This window comes from Vigna angularis, chromosome 3 (genome assembly GCF_016808095.1).
Source record: "Vigna angularis cultivar LongXiaoDou No.4 chromosome 3, ASM1680809v1, whole genome shotgun sequence".
NCBI classification, from domain to species: Eukaryota; Viridiplantae; Streptophyta; class Magnoliopsida; order Fabales; family Fabaceae; genus Vigna; species Vigna angularis.
Genome location: NC_068972.1, coordinates 15074701 through 15096708, shown reverse-complemented (window position 1 = coordinate 15096708; position 22008 = coordinate 15074701). Strand labels below are relative to the sequence as shown.

General features: G+C 30.9%; 4 protein-coding genes across 8 annotated transcripts; 1 reads left to right on the top strand and 3 right to left on the bottom strand.

Annotated features, from left to right (window-relative positions):
- Positions 1 to 131: 131 nt before the first annotated feature.
- Positions 132 to 2507, bottom strand: LOC108344770 (uncharacterized). 3 transcript variants are annotated; one of them, XM_017583259.2, is made up of 8 exons: positions 2286 to 2507; positions 1841 to 1935; positions 1623 to 1691; positions 1464 to 1543; positions 1328 to 1383; positions 1103 to 1215; positions 730 to 794; positions 132 to 658 (listed from the first exon to the last, which is right to left on the bottom strand). In XM_017583259.2, exons 1-8 carry the CDS (start codon positions 2413 to 2415, stop codon positions 364 to 366), a joined length of 903 nt encoding a protein of 300 aa, XP_017438748.1. In that variant the 5' UTR covers positions 2416 to 2507; the 3' UTR covers positions 132 to 363. The 3 variants fall into 3 exon arrangements, with proteins under 3 accessions (XP_017438748.1, XP_017438747.1, XP_017438749.1); XM_017583258.2 differs by having other exon boundaries at positions 132 to 661; positions 2286 to 2505; XM_017583260.2 differs by lacking the exon at positions 1623 to 1691 and having other exon boundaries at positions 132 to 661; positions 2286 to 2503.
- Positions 2508 to 2696: 189 nt separating this feature from the next.
- LOC108345221 (root phototropism protein 3) lies at positions 2697 to 4966 on the bottom strand. Its single transcript, XM_017583804.2, has 4 exons — positions 4718 to 4966; positions 4554 to 4623; positions 3344 to 4432; positions 2697 to 3249 (listed from the first exon to the last, which is right to left on the bottom strand). Exons 1-4 carry the CDS (start codon positions 4849 to 4851, stop codon positions 2881 to 2883), a joined length of 1662 nt encoding a protein of 553 aa, XP_017439293.1. The 5' UTR covers positions 4852 to 4966; the 3' UTR covers positions 2697 to 2880.
- A 7984-nt stretch (positions 4967 to 12950) lies between these two features.
- Positions 12951 to 14940, top strand: LOC108344821 (increased DNA methylation 2). Of its 3 annotated transcripts, XM_017583325.2 has the most exons (3): positions 12951 to 13944; positions 14521 to 14602; positions 14707 to 14940. In XM_017583325.2, the coding sequence occupies exons 1-3, from the start codon at positions 13050 to 13052 to the stop codon at positions 14708 to 14710; spliced, it is 981 nt and encodes a 326-aa protein (XP_017438814.1). In that variant the 5' UTR covers positions 12951 to 13049; the 3' UTR covers positions 14711 to 14940. The 3 variants fall into 3 exon arrangements, with proteins under 3 accessions (XP_017438814.1, XP_017438813.1, XP_052731462.1); XM_017583324.2 differs by having other exon boundaries at positions 14521 to 14940; XM_052875502.1 differs by lacking the exon at positions 14707 to 14940 and having other exon boundaries at positions 14465 to 14569.
- A 727-nt stretch (positions 14941 to 15667) lies between these two features.
- LOC108344153 (nuclear transcription factor Y subunit C-3) lies at positions 15668 to 17946 on the bottom strand. Its single transcript, XM_052875503.1, has one exon. It carries the CDS (start codon positions 17670 to 17672, stop codon positions 16887 to 16889), a length of 786 nt encoding a protein of 261 aa, XP_052731463.1. The 5' UTR covers positions 17673 to 17946; the 3' UTR covers positions 15668 to 16886.
- Between the last annotated feature and the right edge of the window lie 4062 nt (positions 17947 to 22008).

Sequence of the window (22008 nt, the reverse complement as noted above, 5' to 3'; positions counted from 1 at the left end):
CATTGGGTAACACCTCATATGATACATTAAACCAAATAATCAAATGTGTACATGCTTTCTTTATTTATTAATTTTTGAAAGTGTGCAAATGTTGTTAGCTTATAATTGCTTAAAAAATCAAGCTTTTAACATGCTGGAAAAGGAGCCTCCCCTGTTTCGTTACAACTTCATAAAATTAGACTATGGAAATTGTTATACTAACAACAAACATGTGTTAAACAACTTTACACTCTTGGGTGGAGAATGGCACCTTCTGCGGTAACTGAACAGGATCAATACCACTCATTGAAGTGTGAAAAAAAATTTCCTATGCTATTCAGGAAGAAATTACAGCAAATACATGAGAATAACAGAACAAATAATCTACTCATTTTCATCAGGATCACCATCAAATATGTATAGGTATGGAATCGCAGTTGTGCGATCAACTAATGCACTGTGAGAAACCTCAGTATTTATCCCGGGAGAGCTCCAACCTAACCGTTGTACGTACACAGCATCATAAGCTTCAATGTTCATTCCTGAAGCAAGAAATAGTTGAATCTCATATACAAATCTGTCCGTTCTTGCAGCCAGAAATCGCCTTGCAGCTTCAGAGACTGACATCTTGAACTCTTCCTGTTTCTTTTCGGGTGCAATCACGAGTGACTTCTGCTCTCTTCTGTAATTCAAGAGTTATTACTAGTCACCATCCATGTTTTCCGACTCAAAATGCACAAAGAAACTTACCTTGTATATAATGCTGCTTTGACCACGCCAATTATATGGTGCACAATGATGTCAACATCCTCCTCCTTTAGATTAGAAAAAGCAGGTTTAAGTCAAGATTTAAGACACCTATGCAATTACTATAGCAACCCCCACTCCCGTTTTCCTCCCTCCCCAAGAAAAAACTGATTAAAAGACAGAGAGGGAAGGATTTGAAAGAATCAGAAATTTCACCAATGATTATTAAGCACATACATACAATAGCACTAAAGAAAACGTAAATGTGAATCAATATACGTGTAGCAGATAAATCACACTGTTACTGGATATTTTCCAGTGTCAAGGCCTGAGAGATAATGCACCAACAAACCACTAATCTGATAAGTTTACTAACCTGGATAAGTGCTTGAATTTCTCTTCTTAACCAACTTTCAAGCCAGGAGTTTGGCTGAGAGTACTTACGAGATCTCCAATATTGTGATATATTGAATATGTCATCTAACAAACCTGCTCACACCGAGTTCATAAAAAAAAGTAACATAAAAATATCAAGAACGAATATTTGACACAAACCAAAGGATAGACAGACACCATTATCTCATAGAAGTAGGACGAACACCTTGATCAGTGTAATAGCATTGTAATCTATATCTGTGCGCTCTTGACAAGATAAAACTGCACACACAAACAGAGGAACAAAGTATAAAACGGATAAATCTACCAAAATTTTTAACTTGGACTGAAACAAGACAAACCTATCCTCAAAATCCTTATTCACATAGTGCCGCTGAATGCAACTTCCTTCCACTTCATACACGATAGAAAAATTTTCTGTCTGCATATTAAACACGAACTAAGAAGTCAGCAGGTCACTTGATCGAGCTTGATACTAACTTCTACTATCATTCACCCACTTGATTGTTATAAATCATCATCCTTAATGATTTGCAAATTTGGACATCCATAAGAAGCATTTCAGGGAGCTGTAAATTGAGAGCACTTAAAAATCCTGAATTGAAATTCTTTTTAAAGGGTGTAAAATGAAGAGAATAATTTATACTTAATCAAAGTCAATAACGCACAAAAATATATGGTGTTCTAGGAGTTAAAAATTGAAGGTATTTAACCCAACCTTACAGAGGGGGCATTTTACAGAAGAAGGAACAGAACGGTGCTTGCCAGCAGCCACCTTGGTCCAGCGTAAAATGCAATTGAAGCAAAACTTGTCTGTCACAAAAGTAAGCTCATGCTTAGCTAGGAATAATAACATGTAAAAACAGTAAAAGTGGAATTGTGGTACATTTGCCTCTTATTGCCTCCTAATAAAATAAAGTATTTTCTTGATATAAAATTTGCGAGGGTGATTTTCGAACAAAAGGGTTCCCGAAGACTACAAATTAGAGCATGCAACCAAATCATCAATCAATCAGTCAAACCCATTAAAAGGACTCTACAAAATGCAATAATACATACTTCTGGATTAAAAAGACAGAAAAGTTACCATCGTCTTGCAAAAGAAGGTAGAAATGAGATGGTTATTAAGAAACAGAGTAAAAGGGAATAGTTTGAGGGCATACGAAAACATTTGTCGAGGTAAGAAAGTTGAAGAAAAGGCCCTAAGCAGATTGGGCAGCAGCAACTGGAATCCTCCGACTTCGAGTCCGATGAAACACGGTCGCTCACCCCAATCGCTGCATCATTTTCCATCGTTTCCAACCCTATTTTTCCTTCCAAAGCACAAACTTTTGTCACATCTATTTTTTTTTTGGATCGGCGCTACATACGATAAATTATTTATTCTAGTAGTATATAAACTTTTAGCGTTAAAGATTGAAACTTTATAGATTATTATTATTATTTACTTTTAATCATTGAGTATTTTAAATGCAACGTTAATGATGGTAAATAATTTACGTGTTCTAATAATTTAATGTAACGATTAGATAATTTAAACCAAATAAATTATCTCAAAACCTATATATAATTTATTATTGAAAAATTCAAACAGTCTTGATCTTATTTTATGACATTTTACATGGTAGTTGCTATTGCATACAAATGTCTTGACATTATTCTGAGAAAAAAGTTAAGTAGCATTTATATTGTACATGATTCTATCAATCTATGAAGAAGGTTTATAGAATTGTTTTTACATAATGAACTAACTCTCTTTCAACGAATGCATCCCTTTAGTTGCTTTTGGAGCTTTAATTTGCAGGTATACACTTTCAAGAGTTGTGATTTTATCATTTCAACGTCTTTTCTCATCATGTTTATCTCCTGGGCATTTACTATTTCCCTTCTTTCCAAATCTTGGTTCACTCTCATGATCGTCTGAGCATTTGTCCTACGGTAACTCGATCCATTACTTGTCATTGATGTTGTCATATTCACTTGCTCCAAAAGGACAAATTCCGTAGTTAATTTCAAGGGCAACCTATCATTTTGCATCACATGCTTACGTGCTTCTTGTGACAATCTATGGTATTCCAAGTTTCTACTGATATCTGTTCGATCTTCTTCTGTTAAATTTGGATGTGCCTGCAAAATTAAGTTTCTTTAATGAGTCTCAGTGATGTGAATGAAGAACAAAATGAGATCTTCAGCTGGAGATAAATATTATCATCACTATTACCTTGAGGTACATGTCAATGGCTCTATAGAGGTTGTCATCACAGTGTCTAGCATTTTGTGGCAATGCTTCAACAATTGATTTGAAACTTTCCATTGTCAGATTCTCATCCCTTGCAATTTGCATGAGATACCCATCAACCAACCTTCCAACACTGTTTGGTTTTGCTTTTGCTGAATGATTACTTGACATACCACAAACATAAAACCGTAACACCCTAAGTACCACAGTTACATCATACACAGAATGTTTTTCTTGTTGATTTTTTACCAAGAGATCAGGAACACGACATTTGTCCAACATTAAAGCTACCCTTCTTTCTAGCACACACAACAACTCAGAATTTATTTTCAGCATCACCCCTACCTTTAGTAGATGAAGCAAAAAATTGCAAGTAACTGAGTTTTCTTCTGCAGGAAGTATGTTAATCAAACACTCAATGGATATTCTGTGCAGAGTCAAGGATTTAGGAGTCTCCTTGTCAAGTCCAAGTGTGACTTGAGAAAACCATTTTCTTGTCCAACGTTCTATACAAGAACTTACAAGCTCAGGTTTGATTCCACATCTTTTGATTGATTGAATCACTTCAATAAAATGGTCTATCCGTAGAAATGACACGTCTTCAAACCACCAATCATAAACACTATTATCAGTTTCACTTTGACAAGTAAAACTAGATGCATTTGGATCTGCACACACTTTCAAAGCTATTGCCTGTGAGCAACGTTTGACTATTTGTAAGTCCTTGGCCCAATGGGAAACAGATTCGGTGGTTTTAAGTATTCGAAATGTGTCTTTCCATGAAGATATTATGAGAAAAGTGAGAAATGTTTCTGTCTTGGATATGAGATTTCCTTGTTGGAGATCTTCACTCATTTCCAAGAAATGTGCAGCACAATACAAAGGGGCAATGTTGGATGCAGTTATATCAAATTTCCTTCCATAACAGAACTTGACTATGGATTTAAAAGACTTTGTACCACCTGGAAGATTTTTAATTTGGATGATCAGACTCTCACCGGCACTTTCTCTGTTGCTTCCCCTCTCAAACACAAGCCGGTTCAAATATTCGCTTCTTGAGGCCATCACAAGCTGAAAATCAACCACATAGACAACCAAAATTTTAAGAATATTTCATGGAACACTGTTTTTTTTTGGCAACTTTTATGTATAAATGCAAATTCCCATATAATGAAATGTGTGATTGACCCACCTTGTGCAAGTGGAAGCTAGAATCACCAATTTGTATAATTAAATCTGTAGGGGAATTTGACCTAGCAATCCTGCATAATGAGACTAATTAGTTAAGATGAAACAGGCACACATGTTGATAATTTTGACTTTGTTTGCAAGGAGAAGGGAGAGACATTAATTTACCAGTTTGGTTGTGTGTGTTCCAAGGAATGAGCAAGAACAAGAAGATTAGGTGGTAGAAGGTTACATGGGTCAACACTTTTACCTCCCACTGTGCCTTTTTCAAGCACTGCAAACTCAAACCTTTTCTTCATCATTCCTAGCTTTAAGAACTTCAGTGGTAGAAATTATATGAAGAGGTTCAGCATGGATTGTAGATAATATATAGACAAAAAAGTCATGCTTTTAGAATAAGAGTAGAAGGTGTCACTCTTGCCTCATTATTATGATCATCAATTATGTTATCAATATTTCTATGCAAGTTCGATCGGAAACATAATTAGTATCTATCATCAGCATCTATCAGTATATATTTAAAGTATTGTTTATTTTAAAATATAAAATTTTGTAACAATTTTATTTTTAAAAATATTTAAATTACATTTAATCTCGATTCTTAAAATACGTATTTAATCTCGACTTTTAAACTAAGTAAAACGATTGAATATAATAGAAAAACTATCAATTATGATATCTGTGTGAATTTAAATTGGTTGAAGCAGTATTTGGTTATTTTGGAGACAATGCTGAAACATTATAGCAATTGGAATATTGGAGAGTCCACAAGAGTGCAATCTCATCCACTTAATGATAAATAGAAAACTAAAGTTGTTGATGGTGTCAGCTTCATCAATTAAGAAGGTGTTTCCTGCAGGTTGTAGCAAATTAATAAGACATCCCAAACCTTCTCATCCAAAACATCATTGTGTGGTCAGAAAACCTGTTCAAGCTTCTCACCTACGTTTTCTTTTTTGTCTTCTTTTACGTTTTAAAATGATAACCATCACCACAAAAATAAAATGGAAACCTTTTTTTCTTTTTCATTGCGATGCACTTTTTCCTGATTGCCAACACAATGCTTTTGCACTTTGTTTAAGAGATCGTAATTTTTTTTAAAACATTGTAACATTTAGGAGGTTTAAAGAAATGTCCTAGGTACAAGCTTCAGAATTTTAAAAAAACTATTTCAAGTCTTGAATTAAAAATTGGTCACAGTATTAATTAAAGCCAAATTCATAGTGAATTTGGTATTATTAATCAAGTTTTAGTTAATTTTTTAATATTCAAAATTTATATATATTTTAAATTAATTATCTTCTATTTAAATTTTTTAATAGAGTAATATAATTATTATTTTGTCACATTATCTTTTTTTTTCTTGCTTATTAAAAAGTATGATATTTCATAATTAATATAAAATAAAATTAGGATTAGTCGTTTAATGTTTACATCAACTACAGTATTAATATTTATATTAATTATAAAAATTATCACATTTGAAAATAAATAAACAAATGAAATAATAAAATAACAATTATATAATAAAAAATGGCTTAATTTGAATATAAAATTTTTCAATATATACTAAAAAATAATAGACTTAAAAATATTTAAATTTATTAAATATTTAAAACTTAATTAAGTCTTAGAAAATATTTGTATTAAATATATGTTTTAAGTAAAAAAAATGAAAGTAAAAATAAAAGATATAAAAAATGGGATTATCATAATATTTATTCTTTTACAAAAATATGATGCGATTTATTAAAAAAATAATGAAACACATTGAAAATAGAATAGCATATATATAAATTGCTGATATATAGATTTATTATAAGACCTTTTCCATTACCGATCCTTTAAGTATTTTACATTTTGTTAGTTTATAGATGGCACCTGAATATGGCATTCCTGGTATGTGGCCATTAATCAATTTCAGAATGGATGATGTGGAAATCAAGTGAGAGAAAGGTGACATGTAAAATAATATAAATAGAAGCGGTAGAAGTGCATAAGATCGGACTGAGAGGGTGAAAATTTTACAAAATTGGTGTTTTGCATAATTATGCAGAGTGGTTAAGCGAGCGAGTAGCTTCCTGGGTGAGTAAATAAGAGTTTTGACAATGATTTTTAGGGGTGGATGAACTCTCTCGTTGGGTTGGGGGAACTTTATGTTTTTTCTCTCATTGGACAACATAGAGCTGCTCGCTGGGTGCCATGATTTTGACGTTGGGTGAGTGGGTTTGGGCGTTTTTGGTTGTTTTATCTTCTATTTTTTATTGTGTTTGGATTAAATGGTGTGGTGTTTCATTTAATACTTAGTGATATGATTAAAAATATATGATGGTATGGAATTAAGGTTTCTAACAGTTCTAAGGAGAATTCTTAATGATTGTATCAAAGTGGTGTTGGTATGAATGTAGGAAGTTCAGTCTTGTGGTTATACTAACACTATAATGGTCACTCATTCTCAACTAGAGATAAGTGTTCCATTATGACTTAAGACGTGGAATAGACTAACCTTGTGCGTGGTAGGGTGAAACTCATTGACAATGACTCTGCACAACAACATAGACCACCATAAGTGCATGACCCGCCATAGCTCGATATTCATACTATATCTGGATGGTTAAGTCTAGGTTTATGACATAATTAGAATATTTGATTTACTCTGTATGAAATGTGATATATAATGCAATTTTAATATACCATGTTGGATTATTTTTATCATTAATTTATCCTACTTGAGTGTTTCTTTGTTAATTGTTATTGTGTGTTGATTCTTAAACGATGATCATATGAGTAGAGGGAGATAATGTCTATGTAGAACAAACATTAGGTGAGAATATAGAAGTTTTCTTTTGGTTTTAGAGAATACATTTTCTATATAGTTTTGTTTTAGTATATGTAACATCCCAAAAATACAGTATAAAACCATATCATAGAATACTTACAATTAACAATATTACAGTTCAGTTCTGGGAAAAAAGAGGTACGTCTATGGCCGAACGGCCTTACAACCATACTCCAGAATTTAAAATTTACAAAATGAAATACTAAACCGAACGGTTCCAAAACTATGCTTACACCGATCGGTTATCCAAAATAGAACTAATTCTAACGACCGAACGGTCTTAAGGTTCAGCTTTAACTTCCACTTCTTCCAAAGCCTCTTCCAGCAAACACTCGTCCCGTTCTGCTCACATCCACGGGATGATCATTGCAACAGGAAGAATAATCGGACGGACAACATGACAAGATAGGAAAGTAGGGTAAGCTTATGTAATTTAATTAATTCAGTAAAACATATAATTCACATAAATCTGACATAAATCAATAGGTCAATCATGCAACAACCAATCATACATTTCCAACCATAACCATACAACAATACATGCAATGACCGACCACTTTACTCTGATTGTATGAATTTTATTGAGCTACGACGTTTTAGCACCCGGGTGATGTAGTAGCTGGGATGCCCTCAACAGCTGCCACCCAAGGTTAGTCCGTTATACCTCGCCCAAGTTCACCTTATGGACTAGGACCTCCTGCCATTCTCACACATGATTTACTCCTCTCTACTTGAGAATGAGTAATCACAAAATTTCAGGATAAACGCCAGCTAAGCATAACCACATTCATACTTTACCATTCAATAACCAATCCTGAAATATTCCTCCCTGGAATACTCCTTCATATCCATACTATTTCATTCATATCACATTTTAAATACCATCATACTTCATTATCAATACATTCAAACCTAACCCAGAAAACAAGATCCCATCTTAGAACAAAACTGAAAGAAATAACATCCATCTTAGAAGCAAGACCGAACAAGAGAATACTTTTTAGACTAACATAACCGAATGCTTAGTGTAAGACCGAGCGGTCTTTCACTTATCCACAGAACAAGACCGAACGGTCCATACTAGGTAAGACTCATCAGAAGTCGAACACTTACGGTAATACAAAACGTTTACTCGATACTCAACAGTTATGACCGAACAGTCTTTACTAGACAAAACCCAAAGAATTTATTGAATACTATAATTAGACCTAACCGAAAATCTGAAAGCTTTTAACCGAAACCTAAGAGCTTGAACCGAACATTACAAGCTTTAACCAAAATCTATTGAGCTGGGCCTAACACTCCTAGTTTCAAATATAAGTACATAATTGAGTATTGTGACGAGACCGAGCGCTTGGTTCAAGACCGAACACTACTGAGCTTATACAAAATGAATAAATATATTCTAAATACAATTACCTAACACTTATTTTCAACAGAGGATAAATATAATATCTAAGACTTTAAGTATTATTGAATACCTTAACTAGACTGATTACGAAGTATAAATAGGAAACTATACGTAGCCAGAACGCTTATTTACAAGTATACTAATAGAAAATCGATCGGTCATTAACTGAAATTCTCTACAAAAGAAGAATCCAGTCTAGACCGAATGCTCAATGGAAAACCGAACGGTCAAGAATGACTATCGGCAACAATTACATAATTTTGCAGAATACTGCAGATTTAAAATCAAACCATATTCCTACCCAGTTCATACCATTTGTAAATCATCAACACATACAGCCGAACATGCAATAACACCCATATTTCATATCCATCAAAAATCAAACAAAGTATCATTCAAACATACAACCATTCAAAACAGAGAATCATAATTAAATTAAACAAGATTCCCTTACCTCTAAACTCAGCCGAACGCTCACGGTTGCAGGATGTGGCTCACCACTACCAATCTTATACACTTAGAGTTCCCCGATTACGAAACTAGACCAAATAAAAGACCAGAATTGCTATCAGAATTTCATGGAAGAAGATAATAATCTCATGCAACCATAAACTTGGCTTGCATGTGCCAGAAAACAACCGTGCTAAGAGAAGAATGAACTTACCAGCTCAAACCAACAACTTGATCGGTGCAAAGTGAAGCCCTTGACACCAGGAAGACTCAGGCGATGCCTGAATGATGATCGGAAGAAGAAAAGGGTAAGATTTTGTAGAGAGAAGAAGAAGATTGTAGAGAGAAAGAGAAGAAAATGAAGAACTCAGAAGGTTGAAGATGAATGGTGCATGCGGAAAAGTGGCACGAAAATTTGAAAACTTGACTTATTTACTACCGTCAAAACCGATCGTCCACTCTACAGTCCACACCTGTCTTCCACTTTCTGAATTTTAGAAACCCTTGCACCTACACCTGTCTTCCACTGACAACATGGAGTTTTAAGGGTCACGACAGTATCTCTTATGCAAAGATTAATTATAGTTATGTTTTGTATAAGTGTAACAGAGTAAATAGATGTTACAATTTGAATGTTTTCCTTGCATAGAGAATGTAAATGATTTTTAAGTTGAACATTTTATTCTTAATTAACGATATTGAATATATAGTACACGAATTTTAAAACACATGAATAACATTAAATAATTATTATGTATTTTAATACAACAAGTAATGAATCTTTATATTAAACTTTTGATATTTAGTTTAAATATCATATGATTTTAGTAATTATTATACTTGATATTTAATTTTATATATATATAATATATATATATGATAAATTTGTTGTTTTTTATAAATATGATTTCAGAAATTGTAAAATGTCACATAATAACTATAATTAATATTTATTCTTGTAAATATTTATTTTATATTTTAATTCATTACATTATTTATATTTTATAGTTAACTTAAATTTCACTAAGATTAAATATGATTTTTTAATAGAATTTAGAATAAAATAAAAAATTAAAACAAAATAAAATAAAATTACAATTTAACTTTAGAGGATGTGAAAGAGTTTAATGTAAGTAAAATGAATGTTTATAACTTAAAAGTAAAAAATATGAAATACTTTATTAAAAAAATTGTCCAGTAGATAATTTATCATTGAGTTTGAAAATAATTCAAAAACCAGATGCGCCTCTTTTGAAAGATTGAAAATTGAAATTGGGATATGGACAAATACCCAAATAAATATATACTTTCCTTCATCTTCTCTTCTACATTTCTCTGAAACAACGGTCATCATAATAGAATACAGTAGAATGCTGATAGTGAAACCCTACATCTGCAGAACCCAATGTTCCTTCTCAATTTCAGATCACCCTCTTCCATTTTTAATTCCCTCAATCCGCTTCAATTCTCACATTCTCAATCCTATTTCGCTTCGCTTTTCTCAATCCCGTCCATCTCCCACAATCGCATGCGTTAAAAGGCATGATTGGTCTCAACCATCCAATCGAACGATTCTTCAACTGGCTTCTGCTGTCGCGTTCAATCTCAAGATCTTACCTGAGCCTTTCAATTCCATTGCTGGCGAAATCTCACGCAACGATACTAATACTCTGAGTCGCCTTATAGGTGGCGGTAGAAAGAGAACGACGGGAAAATGGAGGGCGAGAAAGAAGGAGTCGGCGTGGTTTGCATTATTTTTTATCTGCATTGTAGGCAGTTTGTGGTCGTGGAAGATTGGAGAAATTGATCTGTTTTTGAGGGTTTTGTCGTTTTGTCTTGCAGGGATTTCATTGATTCAGTTGTGCTTAAGAAAGAAAGCTGTGAAAGAATGGTTTTTAGGGTTTATATTTGGGATAGTTTTGATTTTTAGTTCAAAATTGAGGAATGAGGACATGAAATTTTGGATTCATAAACTCTCCTCTTTTCCTGGTAGTGTAATTGTAATTAGAAAGAGAAGTAGAAACAGATATTGGCGAATATTCAAATGAGTGAATAGTTGCATCAATGTAAAAAATCATCTGTTCTTTGATTCAAAATTCAATTATTGCGTAATACTGATGAAATTATTGGTTTGTAGTGTAGTAATCAACACATAGTGCACAAAATGTCTTCCAACTGTAATCAACTGTGAAAATAAGAGAATTATTTGTTCATTTATCAATTATCAATATTTGATTAGGATGATTAGGATTGCGATTTTTAATTGTTCAGTTATTTTATATATATTTTTAATATCGATTTTACTTTTACTAATTATATTATCATTTAAATTTTGTATTATTTTTAATAATATATTTATATCTATACTATTATATAAAAAAAGTATTCATTTTAGTGTATATAACTTTTGAAAATTTTATTCTTAATATTTATTTTAAGTAATTTCTTTTAAATTTAACTGTTATTTCTTGTTATCCGTGGTTTTGAATTTAATTATTATTTTTTAAATAAAATAATTTTATAATAAAAAATAAAAAAGTATCACATTTATTTTTTATAATTATAATGTAAAGATCTAGAAATTATAATTTTTATTTTTTAATATTCTACCAAAAAGAGAAATAATATTCTAACATTTTTATTTCCTAATAATACTCATCAAACCTTAAATAAGTATATTACTAGGATGATTTTCATAAAAAGAAAGTTTTTTATAATTTTGTTGATTTTAAAATAAAAAAATTAATAAAAATAACTCTGAAAGCGGTAGGCATTGAGTAAGCTTGCCTCCCAAGTTTGTTTATTGGTTGGCAGTTAATAATCAATAAAATGCATTGAATTCCTTTTATAACAGTCATCCAAGGACCAATATTGAAGCTAAAATTTCCATAACAAAATGATAGATTTTTAATGAATTTCTTGACTTAAATAAAGAAAATCTTAAAAATAAATTATTAAAAGAATCTTACTTTATATATCCAATTAATTTACATTAAGAAATGTTTTTTATAGATATAAATTTCCAAATAAAGCTAAACAAATAACAATACGAATTTAAATATAAAATATACAATCTTTAGAAATATTACTTCTTAAGAAATATTTTATTTTAAAATGTATATGAAATATAGAAAGTATGATTTTGTAATCCTGACTTCTGGTATAACCAAACATAACTTCAAGGTGAAATAGAACTTTATCTAAATATGATCTTACCAATAGTAAAAAGAGTAAAAAAATAATAAACAAACAAAAAATGAAGATAAAGTTGCTCAGTTGAAATTTATTTAAAATGCATTTCTCTCATTTTTTTTCTCATCTCCACCAAATATTTATATTAATTACTTCATTTATTTATTTTTATCAATTTTCTCATCCAAACCAAACACTACATGATTGATTACATATATTATATTCATTAATTTATTGCTTAAAAAAAATCTACATAAATTTCTTACCGGAACCATTATCTCTCTTCAAATGTAGAACTTTTCATAGAAGGCTGTGTCAATTTTGTTTTGATTTTGGAACGGTAGAAAGAAAAAGTTAATGAAGAACACGTGCAAGGATTTTAAGGATTGGGTAAGCTTGCGGCACAAATTTGATTATTGGTTGAATTTTCGGTGGCAGCAGCCCAGGCCCAAATATAGTTCCAAAAGAAAAAATAACTACAATAAATAATTAATACCATTAAAGTTTCCCTTAAGCTGACTGTTGGTACAATTTGTGCTGTGTGCTATGCATTGTGCATGCTGCTCTGTTTTTCACTGTGACAAACCAACAAACAAGGGCGGTGCGAGATGGTTTCCGAGGCTGATGAAAAGAATGTGATGCCCAATGATGATCAGTGCTTTTTAGTGTATTTCATTGTGGGAACCTACTTTGGTCCTGACATCAAATCCGAAGGAGCCACCAAAAAATCAATATTGCAGAGAGTAGCAGAAGGGTTCCCTCCATATACATTGAATCAATTAACCAATTCTTTCGTCAAAGTTGCTGAATTGGAGCGTGTTTATTATTATATACTCAGGAAGAGTGATAAATCACTGATCCTGAAGATAAGCTTTCTGCGTCGGTTCTTTCAAGGTCAGGGTGGAAATAGCAATTACCCCCACTTTCTCGATTTGTTCCCTCCCCACTTGCACCCTCAGTCCCGCTTCCAAAACCTCTATAATATCGTTCACAATATTGTGTTTATTAACAATCCTGATATCAGGTACATAAAGCCAGAGGATGTTGCGAGGTTCAAGAGACTGAGTGGGGTTGAAGAGTTGCATGTGGACAGAGACGCTGTCAGGTTGCAACTGGGTGCTTCTTCTTTAGACAATTGTGTTCTCAACAACTCTAACATGTCTATGGGGAAGAATGAGAATGAGTTCTCTGGTGGGTTTTATAAGTTTCGGGATAATGTTAATGGTCGTGTGAGGGATGCTACAAGTCGACATCAGGGTGGTGATATTGAAGATGAGGTGAGGGATGATCCTGAAGAAGTTGGGGCAGCTATGTTGTTCCTTCCTACCCCTCCTTCTAGGGAGGAATTGTCTGACATGGTGGCTGCTACAAAGAATGGATTTGCTTTAACTGGAAGTGTGGCTAAGGCACAATTTGGTCCCAGCATAGGACTTCTGGACATTGGAGAGTGTGAAGACTCCTACCTCTTTCGTGTGTCTCTTCCAGGAGTCAAGAGGGATGAAAGTAAGTGACTTATTCAGTGTCAACTCTCAAGAATTCATTTCTAATATACTGGCTTTGCTGACTGAAAATTTCCATGAAAATTGTGTAGGACTCATAAAATTCAAAAGAACACAATTTTACATATTTTAATTCTTTAACCAGTGTGAAGAACTGAATAGTGTTTGTCTTGATGTATTTGTGTGTTATTCTTTTAATTCTGAGGTTTTATGCTGTATGCACCTGAATATTGGGAATGTCTATTTTGTGTAAATGCTGTGAACTTTATTGCAAAAAGCTTTTGATTAATGAAATGGTTTGTTTTAAGTTCCATGCCAGCTGATATGGATCTCAATATATGAAGGGGTCGACTTGTTATTGTAGGAGAAATCTACCCTTCTGGAAGCTTATTATATTTAATTTTTGGTAATTTGCTTTCTTAAATATGGTCAATGGTGCTTTTAAGTGTGTTAAGTAATGCTTATGTATGCCAAATTTCTAAATTGGCCATGAAAATAATAATCCCGTTTGATAACTTTTACAGCATTGTGTCTCGGATATGCTACTGATAACTAACATAGCTGGGGTTTATAACTGCAGAGGAATTCTATTGTGATGTTGAGACTGATGGGAAGGTAATGATAACAGGAGTAACTATAACAGGAGAGACTACAGTATACAGGTATTCTCATGCTTTTGAAATGCAAACTCAAAACCTTTGTCCACCAGGTCAATTTACCTTGTCCTTCCGGCTGCCTGGTCCTGTTGATCCACATCACTTTTCAGGTAATTTTTGCACTGATGGAGTTCTTGAAGGAATTGTTATGAAAGCAAAATCAGGATGAAAAAGTTGTTTGGTTAGAATCATCTCTTTTATTTCACTAGGCACCATCGAAAGCTACTATTGGGTTGAGTGACAATATCAAGTAGGGTAGCTACATTATCCTCACTTTGAATATCCAATTGTCACATGATTAATTAGTCCATTTTATCCACATATGAAAGAGTGATTCACAGACTTGTGTTAATTTTGTGCTGACTACTCTGCAACTTAAACACACAATCCCTCTCCATTTGGTAACTCTATACGTAACTATATTGTTCCACCCAACTGGAACTAGGCCCTCAGTGACTGCACATGAAAATAGTTGACACCTTCATCAAGTGACTTGGATAACATTAAAAGCTCAGTTCTTTCTTATTAGATGGTTTCAGAATTGATTTATGGCATTTTCCTACTTTTTCATTTCTGAAAGATTGCAGTCCATTATTACTGAACTTTGAAACTTTTAAATCTTACTTCATTATATTCAAGTAAAAAACACGCGACTGAATGATCAAGTTCATAAATTAACTATGGGAAGAGATTGGTTGATAATTGACACCTTCACATATTACAATCTTGACACTTGACTAATGACTTTGTGTTGTTCTTGAGGGTCTCAATTGAAATTTGAAAGCTGTATCGTTCCATATTAGTGTTATTTAGCTCCATTGTTATTATTGACACATTCTCATTCTGATCCTTAAATAAGTTCCCAATTCTGTTTCAAAAACATGTACTTTTATTTTACATGTATAATAATACTTAAATAGAAGCTGAAATGTCAATGATTCGAGGGATTAACATTTTTCAATTGTACATTGATTCACTATTTGATTCATATATATATATATATATATATATATATTATTTTTACACACTATCTTATTTGTATTAGTTAAATATGTTAATATATGTTGTTATTATATACCAATACAATAATAATCAGATAAGTTAGATATTTTAAGCATTAAGATCAATAATCTATTTACTTGAAATTTGTGTTTTATGGGGTTAATTTTTTGTTCTTTCTACATCCCATTATGTAACTATCAAACAAATTTATTTATTTTTATGTAAGAAAATACAACAACTGGTAACATTCAGTCAATTAAAATTGGAATTGGTTACTAGACATGGTGAACCAGTAAAATTCGATCAAACAAGATCAAACAGAATTATTATTTTATTTTATCAACTAATTTCATTTCAAATATTTATATCTGAAAAAAAATCATGATAAGTGGGTTAAATTACTTAAAATGCTATTCTAGCTCACACTAAAACCTTAACATGCACTTCTTTATGTTTCTTTTTTTTTTGTTCAGTGTTGAATTTTTAGAAAATGATTTTATTGTATTTATTTATCTTTTTGTAAAAATAATATCATACTGATTGTTTTTTTATTAATTGTATCCATACATTTTTAAATATAAAAGTAAACATTTGCTTTATTTTATAATTAAAAAAATGTAATGTCTTTATTGTTTTTACAAAACAACGTTGGAAGCACAGATGAAAAGTGAAATGGAAAAATTATTATTATTATTAACAACATACACAATGAAGTATCTTATGTGGAACTTCAGCAAACTATATACTTATTCTCAGAAGAAAATAACAGGAACCTGCAATATGTGTATTTTCTAGCAAAAGAGTAATCAAAGTAATTGAAATTTAGAAGGTAAATTATGAAGTTCATTTATATAATTTATTTATAGAATTGACTATGGTTGATTATTGAAACATTCACTACTTTAATAATCCAACAGTTCAATCACAACATCGACTACTTCATCTTCAACCCAAGACAGGACAGTTACTAATAACATCTAAAAGCCAGATGTTTTCACCAATGCAAAGTCAAATTGAAATAATTACCCAAATCATAATGCAGTTTCGAGACCAACATCAATGGCAACTATAACTGATAAAGCATAAACATTATTGGCAATTAATTAGTTTGTATATTTGTCATACATTAAGAATCTGAGAGTGAATAGGAAAAATATAGAAAGTACAACTCAAAAACTGCAGACTTAAATTTTACTATAATGTACTGAAATGAACAGTCCAACACCAAATTTAAGATTTAAATCCTGGGAAAAATAATTAACAAGGAAGTGCCTTTTATAATTAGTAGCTACTGGTCTGATGATGATTGTTGTTGTTCTGGTGGTTGTGGCCACATTTGTTGTGCCATGTTGTATTGATGAGACTGTTGAGCATAAGGGTCCATCACAGTCTTATTACTCATCATGACACCAGCAGCTCCTACTTGTGCATGTTGAGGAGGCATATAGCAGTAAGGAAGTGCCTCAGGGGGAGCTGTAACAGGTACAGTTCCTCTTGGCATTGATGCAAGCACTTCATCTTTATAGTCCTCCCTAGGCACAATGTCAACCAAGAAATCAAAGATATCAGTTCTTGTGATGGCTGCTGCAATGTCATTCTTTTGAAGTGTTTTTCTTTTGTTCTCTTCAGTGTGGTTCCAAGAACGCAGGGTTAATTCCAATATGAACATTTCACATGCCCTTGCAAATATGACAGGTGCCTCAGCTGATATCATTCTGACATCCTCATCTGCCTTCATAATCTTTTTTATCCTTGCCAAAGGAAGGCTGTGGTTTTTGAAATCAGTCACTTTCTCAATTTCTTGATATTGATTTGTCCAAAAGACTTGGAGTCTCTGCTGCATCTGTTGTTGTTGTTGCTGATGCATGTGCTGATAAGCAAGTTGATGCTGTCCTAGTTGAGTTGCGGCTGCTTGAACAGTGGATTGAATGGTCCCAGGTGATGCAACAACCATCCCAGGTGAACCTGTTATGTGGCTGCCCTGGTATGGATTAGAACCATAAGTGAGTTGAGTTCCACTCCCAACAACTCCCAGAGATGGATTCTGCCCATGCCCATGTCCTTGATGATCCATCCTGTTTCATGTCAAATCAAACAAATCAATGCCTGCACATTACATGCTACCAAAATAATAGTATGCATGCAGACAATTGCATCTTTGGATTACCATTGCTCCCTTCTAAATGTACATCCAGAATCATAGGTATAAAAATACCATTATCTAAAACTATGTTCATCACTTGAAAGTATCCTGAGAACCCTTATTCAAACAAGCACAAAATGTGGAATCATCATATACACAAAAACCAGATTCTTTAGACAGGGAATACCGGAGTTGGAGGGAAGAAAAAAAGACACCCTTTTCTCTGTATGCATTAAGCAAAACTAGTAAAAAAAACTATATATAAAATTCATCCTTAGATCTTGATCTTCACTCGTTTCATCTACATATTTAAAAGCAAATCTGTTTACAAGTTCAAAAGCTGCATACAATAGTATGCATCATAAGAAAAATGCTACATATATTTCATGGTTTTGGTAGATAGATAATGCTATTCATGTCACAAAAACTCATCCAAATTTTGGGGTTTGGATTGACAACAAGGTAGATAATGACACACGGTTACACTACACCTAAATACATGAACAAAATTACGTAGATATGTGTATTCATGTAGCTAGAGTTGCTACCTTCTCTATGACACGTGATGCTTTGTTCTGCAAATATTAAGAATCTGCACGGGGTTACAAATGAAAATAGAAAGGAAAAGGGAAAGGCAAAATCATCAGAAATCTCTATATAGATCTATTATGCCCGAGTTTTAGTGCACCAAAAACACATTGTGGAATGTTTTCCTTTCCTGCACGCTCAAAGATCCGAATTCTTTTTCAGGGTTTCATAACAAAAGACAGAGTTCCGTAACTATTAATGAAGTTTTCTTCGAATGAAACTAGGAGGGGGTAAGTATCAACTTTGCTATTTTGTTGTTGTTTATAATAAATATATATATATATATATATATATATATATATATATATATATATATATATATATATATATATATATATAAAGGAGAGTTATTATGTTGTTTATTCCTGTAACTATTACTATTATTTTTCTATGTAATATAACTATTTTTTTACATAAAATAAATACTATCAATATGATTAATTACTTCACTAAATGAAATCTTATATATCTATGTGCTTTTGTGATATTAAGTTTATCTATAGAAGTTATAATTTTGTGGTAATTATGACATTAAATATTTCATCAACATTTAATATTATTTTCTATATTTTTTTATCATATTATATCAAATAACATTGTCATTCGAAACATGCATGATAATATCATGTGTCATTGTGATCATTTAATTTGAAAACAAAGACAAAAACAAGTGATTAAAACTAGAACAAAAGAAAAAAAACATATTCCTGGGATAGTAGAGTTAAAAAATATTTTTTTCTTTTCAATGATTATTCTAATTTAAACCTACAGAGAATCATATAATATAATTTTTGTCATATAACACATTTGTAGTTTTGTTTTAAAGGTCTAAACTATAAACTCATGTATATTTGTTAAATGCACTGCATAAGGCGTTAGTTGTTTCATGTGTTTCTCGTATAATTGGTATCTTTACAATTATCTTCACTAGTTAAAAAATTGTGTTATATAAATCAACAAATATTTAATGCCTACTTTTTAATTCATCCATAATATTTAACAAAATATATTCAGCGTTAATACGAACCTAACTTTTATTTATTTTTATTGTAAATGCAATAATAGATAAAGTACTCAAATAAGGTAATCAAGTAAAAGTTAAATAATACTAAAATAATATTAGATTATTTTAATTTACGTTGAAACTATCTTAATATTATGTTAAACATTTTGTTTGATGTAAAAGCATGTGGAAGATAAAATTCATTTAATAAATTATTAAGATATTTTTTAATTATATTTTCATTTCAATTTTGTTACTATTGTAATAATCTATCATTTATAATAAAAATAAAAAATTATAATTAAAAATAGATATTATAATAAAAAGTTATCATAGAATATAAAATAAATATTTTTTAATCAAATTATTGTACTATTTAAAACCTATATTTTGCATTAAAATTTTTTGAGACTGTACCATTCAAAAATCACTTTCAAATTGCGCAATCGGAAAGTTATTGTTATAAGACCGAAAGAACTTCCATTACAATCTGTGTGATATGTTGACACCTTCTAGAAGAGAAAGTGTGAGAGGTAGAAAATGTAGGATTAAAATAAGACATTTTAGTTAATTTATAGTTATAACAGTACAAAGTATTGTAAAATCAAAATTTCTTTAACATAGACTTGATTTGTAGGAGTAAAATGCTATAACAACATAATTTAGTATCTTTTTTTTAAGCTCTTGAGACCTTACCTGAAGAGATAACAGATAAACCAATTTCAGTAGTATTTTAATCCAAAGATGTCTTTAATGTATGCATCATCCTATCTCTAATAGAAAAAGATGCCAGATATGAAAAATAGTATGCTAAAATATAAAATGTGCCAGAAATATAATAATTTGGTCATTAATTTATCACTAATTTTGATAACCAAAGAGGTCAATGTGAATCAATCACGAACCAAATAATAATTGATTTGTTTGATATTAAATCGGTTACTATTTTTATTAGTAACCGATTTTATTAATTTAGTGATTGAATTTTTTTGTGATTATTTGTTGTTTTTTTAGGATAAGTAATTACATTTGTAACTAAAATTTATATAACTTAAATATTGTATCTATAAATCAATTATCTAATGTAACAACTTCTAACAATGTGTAAGAAACTTTAGCTAACTCCAAATAGAAGGATGTTATGAACGAGGATATGAGATCCTATAATAAAGAGATAACATGTGAGAATTTATATTTAATTGTAATAAAATAAAAGTGTATTACTCTAAAACAATTGTTTTCATAGCTAAAATTAACACAATTTAAGTATTGTTATATCTAGTTGTAAATTGAGAAATCCTTATAAGAATTTGATGTGAAAAATGTGTTCATACATAAAATTTCATGCAAAAATTTATATGGAACTACAAGAAGGATGTGGAATCCCGAATAAACATAACAAGAAGAAGATATACAAGTTGAATAAATTATTGTATGAACTAAAGCGCTTGCCACAAGTGTTGCTTGATAGATTCAATAAGTTGTTTTTGGATATCAATAAAGTAACCAATGTCATACATTATTTCCAAAGATTTTATTTTTACAATTTAATTGCCTGTGTTGATAATATTATAGTTAAACACGATACTTGGCAAATAAATTTGTGATAAAAGATATTGGATCATTAAAATGCTTTGTGAGAATTGAGGTCTAGAGATCAAAACCAAATACTTTTCTCTTTCAAAGGAAGTATACATTTCATTAAATTTATTGAAAGAAATTGGGATGACTACATGCAAAATGGACAAATTCTTTAATTGAAGAATGGTTGAAGCTCTCTATTAAGAGAAATCAAACTCTTGCTAACAAGGGGAGATATAAAAGATTTATATGAATATTGATGAATCTTTCACACACCATAATAAATTGAGTTTATGTTCTTAGTATGGTTAGTTGGTTCATACACAATTTAAGTGAAAAACACATTAGTATTATTTTAAAGATTTTAAGAGACGCAAAATTTGCATTTGGATAAAAGGTTCTATTAAGAAGAACTTAAACTATAAGGATGATGATTTATTCTAACACATATTGACATGCACCCTTAATAATAGAAGATCAACATGTAGATTCTTTATTAAGAAATAAGTTTGTCATATGGAGAAGAAAAAATAGAATGTTGAAGCTAAATCAATTACAAAAGTTAAATTTAAAAGAATGATTATTGGCCTTTGTAAATATTTATGACTCATACTACTTGTAAGATTTAGGATATGGACATGCATATTTCATTCAATTGTATTAAGTGACTTTTCTTATAATCTTACCCCACATAAAGCACGTGGAAGTTAATAGATTTTTTATCAAAAAAAACTTGATAAAAATATTTTAAAATTGTTAAAATTCAATATAAAACTTAGTTTGTAGTGACAAAGCAAATTTCTTATAAATTATTAACAAGTTGGAAGTGCGTGACATTTATTTACCAACTTTGAGGAGCAATGTTGAGATAGAAATATTTGATTACCATAATTCTATAATAAGAACACACACACACACACACGTATATATATATATATATATATATATATATATATATATATTAAAAACGTATTTAATAATATACATATTTTATAAAATTTTAATTAGTTATTTAGTATTATTAGTCAAATAAATTAAATTAGTTAGTGTTTTTACATGTTAAATTACTGTATTATAATTTAATTCATAAGTATT